The following is a 16204-nucleotide window of genomic DNA, read 5'->3' on the forward strand; positions in this document are numbered from 1 at the left end:
TTTGTTATTTGTGAACAAGTGTGTGTACGTGTGTGTGTGTGTGTGTGTCTGTGTGTGTGTGTATGTGTATGTGTACATGTGTGCCGTGCAGTGGTTTTAAATCTCGGTGTTTTGCATGTTTCATCAGTTAAACATGCGTGAGCGGAAGCGAAGAGGGAAAGTCGGCGAGACTGAAGTGTGAAGTGACAAGTGAGTGTGCTCTGCAGGGCTGGGACGTGTCTGTGTCTGTGCGTCACCAAGCCTCCTGGCCATCAGCAACAAGAAGAATGCAACTGCAAAATGCTCCTCAGCTGCTGGGCTTGTTGTCTTGTGTTGTGTGTGAGTGTTTGCGGGCTGCTGTTGGTCTGTCTGCGGAGGGTGTGTCTGCTTGCACGTCTGGGTGCTTTTTACGTGTCTCCCAGGCAGAGTCCTCCTGCCCTGGCCGTGCCTCTTCGTCTGGGTGTGTTTTTTTTTTTTTACGTCCGTCAGACATCTCCACTCGTTTGACGGCAGGCGTGGTGATTCAAGCTGTCTGCCGCGTGCGCCTGTTTGCTTGCCCGTCTGCCTGTCTCTCTCGCTGTCTGTCTCTCTCTCAGTCTGCCAAGCTGCCTGTCTGTCTGCTGGGGTGTCTGCACCCCGCAAGCCTGCGCTTGGCCATCTGGAGGTGAGAAGGCAGCAGACATCAGCAGACCAGTCTTCTTCCTCTGCAGGAGGCCCGTCAGAGGAGACTGTGTGGGATTGAGCCTTCCACCATGATCAAACACTCGTGCTCATTAAGAGACCAGGCGCTGTGACTTTGGCTGAGAAGTCTGTGGTTGTTGTGTTGTTGTTGTTGTTGTTGAGCCTAAATCAGATCAACAGAAGTGCCACTGCTGGTGACTGTGTCTGCTCGAATAGTCCTGAAGATGACAAACATATCTCTCAAACTGTTCATCTGCGCTTCATCATCTCCACACGTGGCAAGTGTATTGCTGAAGACTCAATTGAGTGCAGTGTTGAGTGTAAAGCTGTTTTGATGTGAAATGTGAAAGGAATAGGGAAATGACAACATGTAGTGGATCTTGACCTCAAAAATATAGTGATTACCTGCAGACAGAAATAGTTAATGGCTCTTGACCTCAACAACATGGCAGCTGGCACTGAGTGCGGTGTGTCTGCGAGAAGGTTTTGTATAGGCACTGTGCTAGTTCCTGACCACAAGTGAACAAAAATGTGAAGTTGAGCTTCTGCTGCATTGGCTCTGTTTGTGCCTTGTGGGCTTCTGTACCTTCAACAGGCAGGTTGTGAGAAAACCAGATCCTTAAAATCCATAACTGCTGAAACAGCAGTCCTGTTATGAGCAGGATAGAGACACTCTGTGTGTGTGTGTGTGTGTGTGTGTGTGTGTGTGTGTGTGTGTGTGTGTGTGTGTGTGTGTGTGTGTGTGTGTGTGTGTGCGTGTGCGTGTTTGTGTGCGTGTGTGCGTGTGTGTGTTTGTGTGTGTCTGTGTGTCTGTGTGTGTCTGTCTGTCAGGAAGAGAGAGTGGGTGATAGCTAGAGAGAGAGAGAGGGGGAAGTAAGAGGGGGAGAGAGAGAGACAGACCCTTTGACTACTGCTATAAATACGCATGTAATGGGCCATTGGGTTTAAATATAGCCCCCCCTGTAAAACAGGAATCTCCTGCTCATCTAAGGTTCATGAATTATCAAGCAGGAGAGCAGGAAACCAGTCCACCAGCAGCTCTGGTGGCAGGTCATCTGGCCAGATGGATGGCATGTGGACACACTGGGTTTCACAGGCATCATGTGTTTGTGTGTGATTGGTGCCCGTGCGCATGCTGTACTGTACATGGCTGTGTGTGGGAGGGTGGCTAGATAGGTGGGAAGGTGGATGTGTGTGTGTGAGTGTGCGCGCGCATATGTGCATGTGTGTGTGGGTGGCTGGGTAGGAAGGTAGATGTGTGTGTGTGTCTGCATGCATGCATATGTGCATGTGGGTAGGTGGGAAGGTGTGTGTGTGTGTGTGTGTGTGTGTGTGTGTGTGTGTGTTTGTGTGTGTGTCTGTGTGTCTGTGTTTGTGTGTGTGTGCGCATGCATGCATGCATGCATGCATATGTGCATGTGTGTGGGTGGCTAGGTGGGAAGGCGGATGTGTGTGTGTGTGTGTGTGTGTGTGTGTGTGTGTGTGTGTGTGTGTGTGTGCGCACACCTGTCTAGCATCACTCTCCTGCAGTCTCCAGTTCTACAGAAGAGCCTTGGTGCTGAAGCTAAAGTGAGGGTCAGGCAGATGGACAGACATTGTCATGGCTGACTTGAGATCCCAATTTAAAGAACTTATTCCTGCACTAGTAAAACATCACAGAGGTTCCGCTCTTACCCTGCACTCTCACAAGACAACATAGTTCCTCATGTGTAGCCTACATCTCTCTGATCAAAGAGGAAAAAAACACAAGCGCGCTGTGTGTCTGTGCCGTAAGTAACCACTTCCTCTTACGAGCAGACAATCTTTTAATACTCTACCCACCTCCATGCCAGCCTCGTGTGACAAATGGCAAAGACATGGTATTCTCCTGTCTCCATGGAAACCCTGTCCCTGGGAGAGGTGCTGTCAGGATGAGTGCAGCACTAATGTGACGCCGTCGCTGGCTATAAGCTCCACTGGTGGCCCTCACCTCATTCACCAGGCCACCGCGCCAAGACAAATCGTATGCAAGCATGATATTATGGCAAATCATAAGGGCATTAGTGTCATATTGTACATCGCCGCGCTTTGTTAATGTTGTTGAAACAGGGCAGTTTACTGGACCCAACTCCATCATTATGTCGTATGTGCTGATGGTAAGCTGTGGGTAATGACATGTTGTCAGTTTATAAGATTACAAATCCCTGCTATCAACGGCGCAACAGGATCTGCTATTTGAAAATGTTGTCCGTCTAAAGAACTGTGGCACAGAGTAGAAGACCTAAGCCTGGGGGTTAACTTATTCAGAGCAATCAATCCATAGACTACTGTATGTAATATGTAGCATAGTGTGGCATACATTACTGAACCTTCACGCTACACTGAACTTCAATATATTGTATGTTCTTTAAATGGGTTTTTTTTCATGATGGACAATATCTATTAGGTATATATCTCTCTTACCCGTCTTATTCTGCTAATTTTACACTGTACAAAGTCAAATTCCTAAAGCATTTCTGATGATCCACCCATGATGTGAAACAGGTATATCACACAGGGGGTACATCCATATAAATTATCATATTAGTTAACCTATTGATGCATTTTTTTTATTTTAAATGTTGAGTCTTGTGAAATGATAATCAGCCAATAGAGTATCTCTGAACACGATATGTCTCTGACTTCATAACTGAAAGGCCGTTGATATTACTGTAATTGTTAACAATGATGAACTTCCTGTCTACCACACAAATGACCAGGGCTGCAGTAATATGGGTGTTCATCCTAAATTGCCACGGCATGGAACTCAAAAGTTCAATACATGCAGGCAGGCAGAAAATACAATAGTTTACATAAGTGCAAAGGTTGATAAACTTAATGCCCATTCTCTTTTTTAGGCTGATACTGTAGATGGGGAAAATGTTAAAACATTTTTTGTAGGGATGTAGTGAGAGCATGAGGGGTGGGGGTCATGCCGACTAAGAGGTCAAGTAGCTTACTTACAGTGCTCAAGCTCAAATTAATTGATTGAGTAATCTTTTCTCCCACTGATCCAAACCAGCTGATATGGCATGACTATTGCCAAGTACTTGGTGCAAGCATCATCGTAAGGGTATAAAAATGACAGCCAGTCACCGAATTAACTACATTCTTCTTCCGGTCACCGCCATCTTGCTAGAGAAGTTGATTCCCAAATCCCAATCAACCTATGCAGACTTTCTTCTGGCAGACACATAAATGATAATGATGCAACATGCTGACTGCACAAATACAAAATTGTAAACCCTTTCTGTGCACTGAACGTTCAATTTGTTTTGGTTTGTCTGTAGGGACCCCCTCCACAGTATCACAGAGGTGTACATTTATTTTGAGCCTTGTCAGTGGCTCAAGAGAAGTGATTTACTTTGACGCGAGCTTGCCCTCAAGGCTATCACAATATATTATTAAGTTGTACATACATAAATGCGAATTACTCCAATGAACATGACTTTGGTCCCCAACAAAAGTTGTTCTTAGACGGCGCTATCCTTTAATCTGCGTAATGTGACTGAATGGATCCTGTGCAATTATAGAACACTCTTCATTATTGAAGGGGGTGGTGTGCCAGACTACAGTTGATGCAGTTGCAGACTGAGTGATATTTGGCATGGTAGCTGGCCGTGGTCCTGGGATGTTTATACCGGAGATTGTGTGCAAGTGATGCCCACTGTCTGACAATGATAATGGGTAATGTGAGCTCAGAGATACGAGCGAAACAGAAGTGAATGAAGAGGAAGTGGCAGGCTCTGCAACATCAGCTTGTCAGATGTGTAGGACAGGTATTAGGAGCGGAAATGGGCTGATTGATGGCTGTCACTCCTCCCTGTGGTCTCCTGTCAAACATTGCTTTTAGAAAGCATCTATATTTTGACCCCAACTGCTGCAAGCCACTGCATAACTGCTGTTTTCACCCCAGACATAATATCATGTTTTGTAATGTCTGTTTATAAACAACAGATAATACAATTTCATAATTCCATCAGACAGGCAGACATTTCCTGCTTCAGTAGGGTAACAGTGTGTTACAAATGCATAGTCATCATGGAGACAGACTATGCTAGTAAGGCTAGTAATTATCCGCATAGCCCATAAATTATGAACGCTACAAGTGTTACATAATTTACTGATCAACCAGAGTAGTTAATGAACTAGATTAAAAGCTAAGAAGTCTGAAGTTTGATTGAGAAAGATTTTAATTGGCTTCAACAGCCGATCAAATGATAACCCTCTGTTTTGTGCTGCTGAAGTGTTGCCGTGTTGATTAGCTGGTCTGAGACACTTTTTTCCCCATGTACAGAGGTGTTACATGAACACTTTTTTTTTTACAGTAACACACACACAAAATGTACCGCAAATGGAATGTGAGGCCAAATGTTGTGGAATTTAACACAAGGTCTTATTATATTATAACTTATAATCAAGTGTTGCACATTTAAGAATTTTCTGGACAGGGTTCATTGTTTGCTTGCTGGCCGTCTGCATAGCCAAGGCTGAATCTGAAGCTGAAGACATCTGAACGTGTCAGAGCATAGCCTGATCTCTGTAGATCATGGCACTAGGAGTTTGTGTGACAGCTAATGGACAGCTCAGTGTGTGTGTGTGTGTGTGTCTGTGTGTCTGTGTGTCTGTGTGTCTGTGTCTGTGTGTGTGTGTGTGTGTGTGTGTGTGTGTGTGTGTGTGTGTGTGTGTGTCTGTGTCTGTGTCTGTGTCTGTGTCTGTGTGTGTGTGTGTGTGTGTGTGTGTGTGTGTGTTTGATTGGTGGCTGAGGTTTTGATGTTCATTGAGAGGGTCAGACGACCTCCCGCCAGGGAAGGTCGTCTGAATAGCTAACATGGGAGCTGATGGGGCTTGTTGTTTTTTTCCTCCGTCTGTGTCTGGCTTCTGTCACAGTGGGGTGTAAGGATACATGTCTGTAAGGATACTCTGTCTGTCTCTCTTTCTTTCCCTCTCTCTTGCTCCATTGTCTCTCTATCTGTCTCTTTCACACACACACACACGCACGCACGCACGCACGCACGCACGCACGCACGCACGCACGCACGCACGCACGCACGCACGCACGCACACACGCACGCACGCACACACACACACACACACACACACACACTAGCTGTCTCACAAACCTTTAGTAATATGCTCATGTACTTTCACACATTTTTTATGTGAGACCTGGCCTACTGACCAAAGGAAAGTCATACAGTATTGGAGCTGGGCACCCACTATTACCTCAGAATGCCTATTTTGACAAGTGCATTTTGAAATGACTGTGAACTTAAATATTAGCTCATTTAGTCATTTGAACTGTCATACCCTACGTATACAAACATATTCCAAACAACACATGCAAGCATAGAACAAGACAATCTAATTCCACAGATTTGGCCATATATCCTGTACATTTGTATCATTACACACATGTCATGTGTTATCATGATAGGATTATGTTTTCTGTATACTCTAGCTATAGCATCTGCTTTGCTAATGAAACCCCCACCAGATCAGCATACAATGGCTCATGATGGTAATACCTCATGGGTTAATGTAGTACTGAGCCCTTGGCAGTGGGACAAAGGGGAAGCAGACGAGGGGTAGAGAGGGGACGGTCTCTGTTATTGTTTTGAACCTTTCAATTCAAGTTACGATTTTTATTGTATAGCACATTCTCATACTAAGGTAGATGAAAAAAACTGACTTATTTTGTTTGGAAGACCCTTTAAGAATGGCAGTAGTACAACCTGTTTCTGACAATGTGTGCAGATACATTTTGCATCAAAACAGTTTGAGTTACTTTAAGTGTAGAATGGATACTCTGTTGCTCTGTCTTGTAAGTTGTCTGCATTCACTTTCTGAAATATGCAGTTTGCAACAAATGAAAGGAGTAGTCTACAATTCTAGTACAATGGGGGGGTTGTGCAGCATGCAAACTAAGAGGCTCTGCTTTGGGAGCATGGACAGCTTGGATGTTATTTGTTTGGCTGTTGAGCTCAAATATGAATAACCAAATATCAGTAAGAATAACCGCTTGTATCTTATCAGCACTTCCTTCAGTTTAAGAGTCTGTTCATTATAGCCTTATTTTCCAACATCACTAAGATACTGCCTGCAGCCATAGGAATTCACCAGGGATTCACCACCTTCATATACCACAACACTGACAGACAGGGATTCCCGTCTCATGGGAAGATGAATACAGAGGAAATCCGCTCAAATCCTAGTTGCGGATTATAGAGCTCAGGTGGGCACCATGGTCATGGCCAAATTCATTTTCTCAGAGTATCTACCGTATATTCCAAGCTCTCAGAATGGGAAGCCAGATATCTTAACTATTCACAAAGAAAATCCGCATTAGCCATTCTGCTTTCATGCTAACTCGCTCTAGGTTCACATCGCATGGTCCTCATGTTTACAAGTGTCAATCATGTTGACAGTCACCTGCTGTGTTTGTTGATGGTGTGGTGATGATTTGATTTCATTGGGACTCGACCCTGTTTTTCCATAGCCCACCTGAGACACGGCAATCTAGAGCAGCAACAGGGGACTGAGAGGTGCCTGGTTCAGGGATGGCTGAGGAGACACTATCATTGTAAACATCTGCTGTGTAGCTATGGCAACAGTGTTGAGCCATCCTGATTGGAGGTTGATAGGGGCAACTGGGTGACTGGCAGTATGGCCGTTTCACGCCGCAGGGTTGTTACGGAGAAAATTTGGAATGTCACACCACTCCTGTTAGTTTCTGCTGCTCTCTCTTTCTCTTCCTCTCTTCCCTCTCTCTCTCTCTCTCTGTTTCTCTCCATGTTGGGTGAAAATCTGTTTCAGAATTCTGTACACTGTAGAACACTGTATTTCCCTCCCGGTTAATAGTGAAAGGCTAATCAAGAAGTGTTGCTGGTGATTTTTCTTGCGTCTGTGTGGTAATGAAGGCAAACCTCCTGTTGTACCACTCATGTTTAAGCAGTATACCTTTGACCTTTGTGAGGAGGGGGTTAGATATTGCTCTGTATTGCTTGCCTAAGCAGACATCTGATGATCTCTTCCCCTCACTAGTCCCACAGGGAGGATGAGGTGGGCTCCCGTCACTGCTGTAATCCACACTGCTGCCTACTACTGTATGTGCACATCAACACAACAGACATACACACAAACGGCAACACACAGCAATACTCATACTCCATGCACACATTAACCATGTCGCTGGCAACAACAGGAAATTACAAACACAGACAAAGTTCATCAAAGAACATCATACGTTCACTTTCCACTCCAGTCATGTAGTTTAATTAATTTCTCAGAGATAAGAGGTTGTGTGGCCACGTCACTCAAGCTTAAAATATATACTGTAGGCTATATTCTAGCTAGGCTGAGCTTGAGAAAAGTGGGAAGGTGTACAATCCCAGCAAAGAAAAGCCTGGATATCATAATAGCCTACAATATGCTCTTCTATGTTCATTGATCTCCTTTGTTCACTCCATGTTCACGAAAAGCATGTGTAGGCTACTTTGTTTGATATGTCAATTTGCATACTGGTGTTGAGAAACCTGAGTGGTATGATAAAGACAGTTTTGCCATATTTTCATGTAGTCATACATGTATGTCAAGTAAATTCAAGGTATGTTGCTCAGCTGGTGTTCTGAATCAAGGTTTATATTTCAAATGCATATTTGATATAAAGTCATAACTTAGTAGTAAACAACGCAATAAACCTTGTAGCCTAGCTATTGGACTTAAGTCGATCTTTATGACCTACGGTATACACATACTGACCCATTTCAGTGACGTTGACCTAATTTGAATATTGGCATATCATTGAAAGAGAATTTGTTGTGGCTGTCAAGGGTGATACATTCATGTAATTCGAGGTCATGGAAAAGGGCCAAATTCAACTGAATGACTCATAACAACTGGCAATGTGTCTGTATCTGTATCTGATAGTGTTTTAATGGTCTTACTTTAATGTTAGGATATGATACAGTGTAAAGTTACAGTAGGTTAGAGTTAGAAGGGAGTGGGGTGTAGCTGACATGTAAGTGGAGAGTTTGATTAATATTGGTTAAATGGTTGAGTTGAAACTGAAATTTATTCTGTCCTCATAAATTACATTTATCTTCAAACTCTCAATGTGCAAAAATGATTTCAGATGGCACTGACGTGCACACAGCAGTGTTTCTTATGTCATCTCACCAAGGAGTAAAGGGCTGAGTAATTAGTTTGGGTTTCTTGGGAACAAACATACTTTGTAAGCCACTGTGGATGCTAATTGTAGTAAAAATGGAACAGTGCTGTGTGAATGAAGTAAATATGGGAGCAGCTTTCAGTGACTCTGAGTGTACATATGCTTGCAGGTATCCACGCATGGCTACCCTTTCAAGCATATGAAGCATGCAGTTAAGCATCTACCATTCTGTGTTCTTCAACCCAATATATACGATTCTTCGATTTCCCGCTGTCACATGCAAACACAGGCACACACTTATCAAAAGGCTTATTTGACAGTTGCACATGTAAAACCCTATTCAACTGATTTAATGCATGCTCTCTCTCTCTCTCTCTCTCTCTCTCTCTCTCTCTCTCTCTCTCTCTCTGTCTTTCTCTTGCTGTCCTCTCACATTTGCATATGCACTGCCTCAGAGAAAGCGGCACCCAGGCTGCTGCATTATGTTACCATGGCTACTGGGGTTCTGCTTGGGCTCTGCTCCTTGCTAGCTACCTGCAATGGCAGCTGCTTACACAGGCCTGCTTTTAAAGGGCCACAGGTATCTTGCGATACACCCACCTCAATCAGTGCCTTCTTGTTTTCTTATGAACTCTTTACCATAGAAGGGACATATTATGTGTGTGTGTGTGTGTGTGTGTGTGTGTGTGTGTGTGTGTGTGTGTGTGTGTGTGTGTGTGTGTTGTGAGTGCGTATGTCTGTCTCAGTGGTCACAACAGCTAATGTCAAAATGTCAATGTGACTGTGTTATTATGGAATTTACCGCACTACAAGCCATGATGGCAAATGACTCACAACTGCAGTCAGTGTCTGATTTAATTCTTGCCAGTAGAAGCATCCTTTTGACTCTTCCTTTATAGGGAGGCCATTAGACAGGACATTTCATATCTTATGAAGAACACTAAAAGCTCTACTTTACATGGAAAAAAAGAACAGAATGCAAAGTCTAAAGTTGATTAAATGTATTTGATATTTTGATCCCATGACAAGATCCTACGTGCAAACATTGGTGAGGGAGCTGAGCTCAGTTAAATGCTCCCATAGCCTTCATGAGAGCTTTAGTCCATGCAGTCCAGACACTTTGCCTGTTATTAGTGCCCTATTTCAGTCTTAGTCTAGATTTGATTGTTTTACCATTGTTGTTGATGCTCTTACAATATTAGTCTATTGTTTACTGTTATTGTTTATTGTAATTATTTGATTTTGTAAGTAACCATGACCATCACTTCAAGCTGCAAATCTTTCCCCATTTGTGAAGGTAACAGCATCCTCTGTCCTGTTTTCCCCTGCAGATCTTGGCCATCATCTCCATCCTGTTCATCGTGCTGTCCACCATCGCCCTGTCCCTGAACACCCTCCCCGAGCTGCAGGAAATGGACGAGTTCGGCCAGGCCACCGACAACCCGCAGCTGGCGCACATCGAGGCCGTGTGCATCGCCTGGTTCACCATGGAGTACCTGCTGCGCTTCCTCTCCTCGCCCAGCAAGTGGAAGTTCTTCAAGGGCCCGCTGAACGTCATCGACCTGCTGGCCATCCTGCCCTACTACGTCACCATCTTCCTGACCGAGTCCAACAAGAGCGTGCTGCAGTTCCAGAACGTGCGCCGGGTGGTCCAGATCTTCCGCATCATGAGGATCCTGCGCATCCTCAAGCTGGCGCGCCACTCCACGGGCCTGCAGTCGCTGGGCTTCACGCTGCGGCGCAGCTACAACGAGCTGGGCCTGCTCATCCTCTTCCTGGCCATGGGCATCATGATCTTCTCCAGCCTGGTGTTCTTCGCCGAGAAGGACGAGGACGACACCAAGTTCAAGAGCATCCCGGCCTCCTTCTGGTGGGCCACCATCACCATGACCACGGTGGGCTACGGCGACATCTACCCCAAGACGCTGCTGGGCAAGATCGTGGGCGGGCTCTGCTGCATCGCCGGCGTCCTGGTGATCGCGCTGCCCATCCCGATCATCGTCAACAACTTCTCCGAGTTCTACAAGGAGCAGAAGCGCCAGGAGAAGGCCATCAAGCGACGCGAGGCCCTGGAGCGGGCCAAGCGCAACGGCAGCATCGTGTCCATGAACGTGCGCGAGGCCCTGTCCCGCGGCACCGAGCTGCTGGACGTGGTGGTGATGGAGAGAGGAGGCGGAGGAGGAGGGGGAGACAAGCCCCACGACAACCACCTCTCGCCCAGCCGCTGGAAGTGGTCCGTGAAGCAGCACGCGCTGGACGAGCGCTCCAACCACTCCTACAACATGGAGCACGGCTCGCCCAGCAAGGCCCGCGGAGACGCCGTCCCGCCCCAGCACCTGAGCGCCCAGAAGCTGGAGGAGATCTACAACCAGATGGCCAAGACCCAGTCGCAGCCCAACCTCAACAACGCCAACGGCACGCGAGCCGCCGCCGCCGCCGCCGCTGCCGCCCGGCGCGAGGAGCTGGAGCTGGGGGCTCTGCCGGGCCCGGAGGTGCACAACGCCCTGGGGGGCCGCGACGGCGTGTCCGACATGAAGAGCCTGTCCAGCATCGACAGCTACATCAGCTGCGCCGCGGACTTCCAGGAGAACCCGCGCGGCTTCCCCTACAGTCCGGCCGGCGGCCTGGTGCTGCAGGAGGGACAGCGCTACTCGCACAGTCCGGCCGGCAAGCGTCCGCCCGGCCTGCAGACCCCTCTGGAGCACCAGGAGGCCCTGCTCACCCCGCCGTGCTCCGCCGTCAAGCCCCCGGGGCAGCACAGGCCCGCAGGGAACCCTCTCAAGGCGGGCCACGCCTACAGGATGCGGTACCACAGCGGGGCCGGAGGAGGTGGAGGTGGAGGTGGAGGCGGTGGAGGAGGGGAGTCCAGTCCGGCCAGCGGCGGCGGTCCGCAGTCGGACAGCTCGGTCCTCTCCGACCGCTCGCTCCTGAGCCCCGAGGCGTCCGTCTACACGACGGCCAGCAGCCGCACGCCGCCCAAGAGCCCGGAGGGTTCCGCTGCCGCCCCGGCCGTCTTCACCTTCCACGACGCCTCCATCAACCGGTACATCGACGCCGACACCGACGACGAGGAGCACCGGCCGCTCGACAGGCTGCTGGGCGGGGCCGGCGCCAAGGCGGGTTACGCCGCCGTCGCCACGGCAACCAACCACCTGGAGGCGGCCCAGAGGCTGCTGGGACAGAACTGCTTGCTGCGCCCGGAAGGCGCTCGTCCGGGCAGCGGTCAGGAGAACCACCTGGGCTCTGACCAGCTCCGGAGGCCCCGGGCGGACAGATCGGGCCGCTCTCAGACCTACAATGACAACCACTGAGAGCCCACGAGGGGCATCAGAACGCAGAGAGAGAGAGGGGAGGGAGGACGCCACAGAGAGAGAGAGAGAGAGAGAGGAGAGAGAGAGAGACCGAGAGAAAGAGAGAGAGAGAGAGAGACATATCGCCGGCGGCAAGAGAGGGACGTGTTTGCCACGCTTTGACCGTTTACAAACCTTTTGGTACCTGGCAAGAAAAAGGGGGAAAAAAAGTGCCAGGGCCAGGAGACGTACAGTAGGGCTGCAGGTGTGGTGTGGTGTTCCTCTGACAGCAGCCAGCTGGCTGCACCCCACCCCCTCCTCCCTCCCTCCCTCCCTCCCTCCGTCCCTCCCTCCGTCCGATCACACCCCATCTTTGTCAAAACTCCCCTTTAACTGCAGGGCATGCCAGCGTGCTCTGCACTGAGCCTCCCCGACAACACCTGCTCTGTGATGCTCAGACCGATTGGGTGGACGGAGTCACTGTCTGGGAATGAAGAGTGGCTTAGACTGAGTTGGGGGCGGGGGGAGAGGGAGGGGGGTGGTGTTTGGGGCCTGGATGAAGGGGGCTCTGACATTCTGACATGAGGAAGACTGGGGAGAGGAAGGTGAAGGAGGAGGAGGAAGAAGCTGCCATAGTAGTCTGGGATTGGTGGGACTTGACACAGTGAGCATTTACCAAGGGGGAGAAGACGGGTGCTGCCAGGGTTGTCGTTTACTGTTGGGGGAGGGCGGGGTTTTGGGTGGGTTGGGGGGGAGACGGGGGGGCTGGGGGTGACAGAACACAGGCCTGGTGGTCGGAGGTGTGAGGGGAGACTAATACTGCCCTGTGAGCCTCCCTGGTGTTATCCTCTAGCTAACCACTGACCAGACCTCTCACACTGTCCCGAATCAGGCTTTACAGACACACATAGACACACCAACACCTGACTAGCCAATGAGCTGATATGTTTACTCTTGCCCCCATTCCTAGCAAAGTGCAGGCCTTACTAACTTACCATGTGTGTGTGCGTGTATGTGTGTATGGGTGTGTGTGTGCGCATGTTGTGTGTGCGTCTTTCTGTGTGTGCAAGAACGTGTGTGTGTGTGTGTGTGTGTGTGTGTGCGTGCTACTGAAATGTTAGTATGTGTATTTGTGTGTAAGCGCTTTTACCCCTTAAGGACATATACAAACAGTTATGAATTATTTTTATATGGATTACTCCTGTTCCATTCTAGAGACTAGTTTGGTCACTTGGTCTCTGAAAGCCAGTGGAGCCTGTTACCATGTGGAGCGTTTCATTAGCGTTATCAGTATCACTAGGGATGCACCAGTTCTTCAGATGGTCTCATTTTGCCAAGGTCTCTATTGCTAATTTAATGCGGCCCTCTCCTAAAGGTTTAAATATGACTATATGGAGACATTCATCAAAGCAAACACGTATTTTTGCTCCTCTTAATTCACAAGTGTAGACAGCATGTTTGGCAAGATGGGAGATGGGCACAGGGTGGGGTGCCATCGTTAGTGATGAGGTAGGAAGGTAGGCACGGTCAACTTCCCAAAGCTGACAGAGGGGGGGAGTGTGTAGCTCGTTAATCATCTTGATTAAGGCCCCCTCTGAACTTCCGTTAGAGATGACATTTGTTTTGCGCGTTAATGAGAATTGTGAGTCTCACCTTTACTTCGTTAATGGTTTCCAGGGGCAGTAGACAGTCTGTTTACTTTTTTTTTACTGACACCTTCTGCACCTAAACTGGCAGGAAGCTGGCCTCAGAGAGATCCTTTCTGCAGTGTGTTGCCAGGACACACCTATGCCAGCCATTTGTGAATGGACAGAGAGAGGAGTGAGGAGAAGGCGAGACAGAAGGAGGGAACAGAGTGAAAAAGGGAAAGGAGAGAGGAACGACGGTTGGGGAGGGGAAGAGGATGGAGGAGAAGAGAGGAGAGGAGCTGACAGAGAAAGAATGCTTCGAGGATATTTTGTAGCACAGAGAATGCCGGCATTAAGTTGTATGCTGTCTTGTATTTCTGCTTTTAAATCAGAGGTTTATTTTGGCAGTAGTATTTATGGAGACAAATGTTATTTTGATACTTAATCATTCTTGTACAGTGCAATGCCGTCTTGACATGGAAAGCCAAAGTAGTCCACTATCATTGTGTGTGTGTGTGTGTGTGTGTGTGTGTGTGTGTGTGCTGTGACAGACTGAATACACACATAGAATGCAGTGTCTTGAAGATAACTACAGCTAGTTGCCATGGTGACAGCTAGCCCATCCAGTGCAGGATGCTATCAGGACTGTACAGCACTTGGCTATTGGAGTCTTGATCATATCAGATACGTGCACACATAGAATACAGATATATGCTTCAAATGTCAGTGAAAGCATATTTATATGTGTGTTTGGGTGTGGATATATGTGTGTGTGTGTGTGTGTGTGTGTGTGTGTGGGGGGTGGGGTTGTAGGGAGCAAGAGACAGAGAGACTGTGTAATTGTCCGTGTTTTGGTACAAAACCTCTTTGGTGTAATGTGTATGTGTTCCCACTGCTGTCTAAATGAATTGAGAGCAATGAGCCAAGGTGTGGGGAGAATAACAATGAAAGAAAGGGAGAGGGAGAGAGAGATAGAGAGAGAGAGAGAGAGAGAGAGGAGGGGGGGGTATTGGAGAATAAGAGAGTAGCAAGGAAAAGTGGGAATAGAGAACAACACAGAGGCCAGAATGGGTGATGAAAATAAAAGGCTATACAGTATGTTGGATTCTTCAATGGAAGGAAAATGGCTGCTTTCACACGTTAGAGCAGTGCCCTGCCAAAGCAACCAAAGCAGCCACAGACAGCTTCATCAAATTTCGGCTACCCAGAGAGATTGGCTGTTCTTTTGTTTTGTTTTGTTTTGTTTTGGGTTTTTTAGCTGTGAAAAAACAAAACATTTTAGTCAACCACCACATTCTCACAGTATTTCTATCTGATGTGTTCGAGGACAGTGGATAACTTGCATTCACCCTCATGGTGCCCACCAGATGAGTGAGATGGGATGGTTAAAGGATGCCTCTGCAATTACTCGGACCTCAAGGTTCTGGCAGTGAATTTTCTGAGAGAAATAAAAAATAAAAAATTGTTTGATGTATTAAATATTTTATTGGTGTCATTACCCAATTCCATGTGCAAAATGAATTACAAAAGTAAGATTGGTGTATTATGTAATTTGCAAGATGAATTGTCAGCCAAAATGTCTAAGTTAATCATGCCTAACAAAAGCAGTTACATGAAGTAAAGCAACTGAATTATGAAAATACCTCATTACATACCCAGTTGTAAATGTGCTGTCAAAATATATTTCAATGAAGGCAATTCAGTCTCACAAACTTAATTTACAGACAAATTCATCTTCCTACTCAAATTCAGTTTTTAATAAGGAGAAAGTGCAGATTCACTCCACTGACCAGAACATACAAGAGGCTGCTGTTTGTAGCTTGTGCTCCACACTATTTGAACAGATGAGTCTACTGTATAATTGTCCTCTCTCACTGTGCTCTAAAAAGCCATTCCTGAGGTCCTGCTCTGGAAACAGAGTCCGTAGACCTGACCAGAGATAACAGAGTGAAAGTGAACACAGGTGTAAAACTTTACTGTGTATTTTTGTTTATTTTGAGTGTGTTTGTGTGACAACAGAGTATATGTGCGACTCTATCAGGGAAGTAGGTTACAACTGTTTACTAAAACATGTCCTCTTAAATGTACTCACTTGAGTTTTTGTTTCACGACGAAGAATTTCTGAGATCTGTCATCTCTGACAGACACGTCTGGATTTGCATTTGGTATGCCATACCAGTGTGTGCAGGACTGCATCCCAAATGTCTCTAAATTGCACAGGGTGTTATTTTGGAAGGTACTTACAACATAAAGCATGAGCACTGTTTTATAATGCTATCAGAAAGGTTGCAAAAATGACAATCAACCATTCTCCTTCGACTCCAAAAATTGGTTAGGATTTTGTAAGGTTTGAGTACGGAGAGCCAGCCTTCTGTCCATTCACACAATTCTGTCTTTCTTGGCAAGTTACCATGCACACACATACACACACAAATACA

At 47.1% G+C, this 16204-nt stretch overlaps 1 protein-coding gene across 1 annotated transcript in view; it reads left to right on the forward strand.

The window, feature by feature from the left end:
- kcnb1 (potassium voltage-gated channel, Shab-related subfamily, member 1) overlaps positions 1-12159 on the forward strand; it is a 22669-nt gene extending 10510 nt beyond the window's left edge. The window contains exon 2 of the mRNA XM_062544939.1: positions 10180-12159. Within this exon, the coding sequence (XP_062400923.1) occupies positions 10180-12159 (1980 nt within the window). The remainder of the gene's footprint in view (positions 1-10179) is intronic.
- Positions 12160-16204: the final 4045 nt, after the last annotated feature.

The sequence above is a fragment of the Sardina pilchardus genome, chromosome 9 (assembly GCF_963854185.1).
Source record: "Sardina pilchardus chromosome 9, fSarPil1.1, whole genome shotgun sequence".
Classification (NCBI taxonomy): Eukaryota; Metazoa; Chordata; class Actinopteri; order Clupeiformes; family Clupeidae; genus Sardina; species Sardina pilchardus.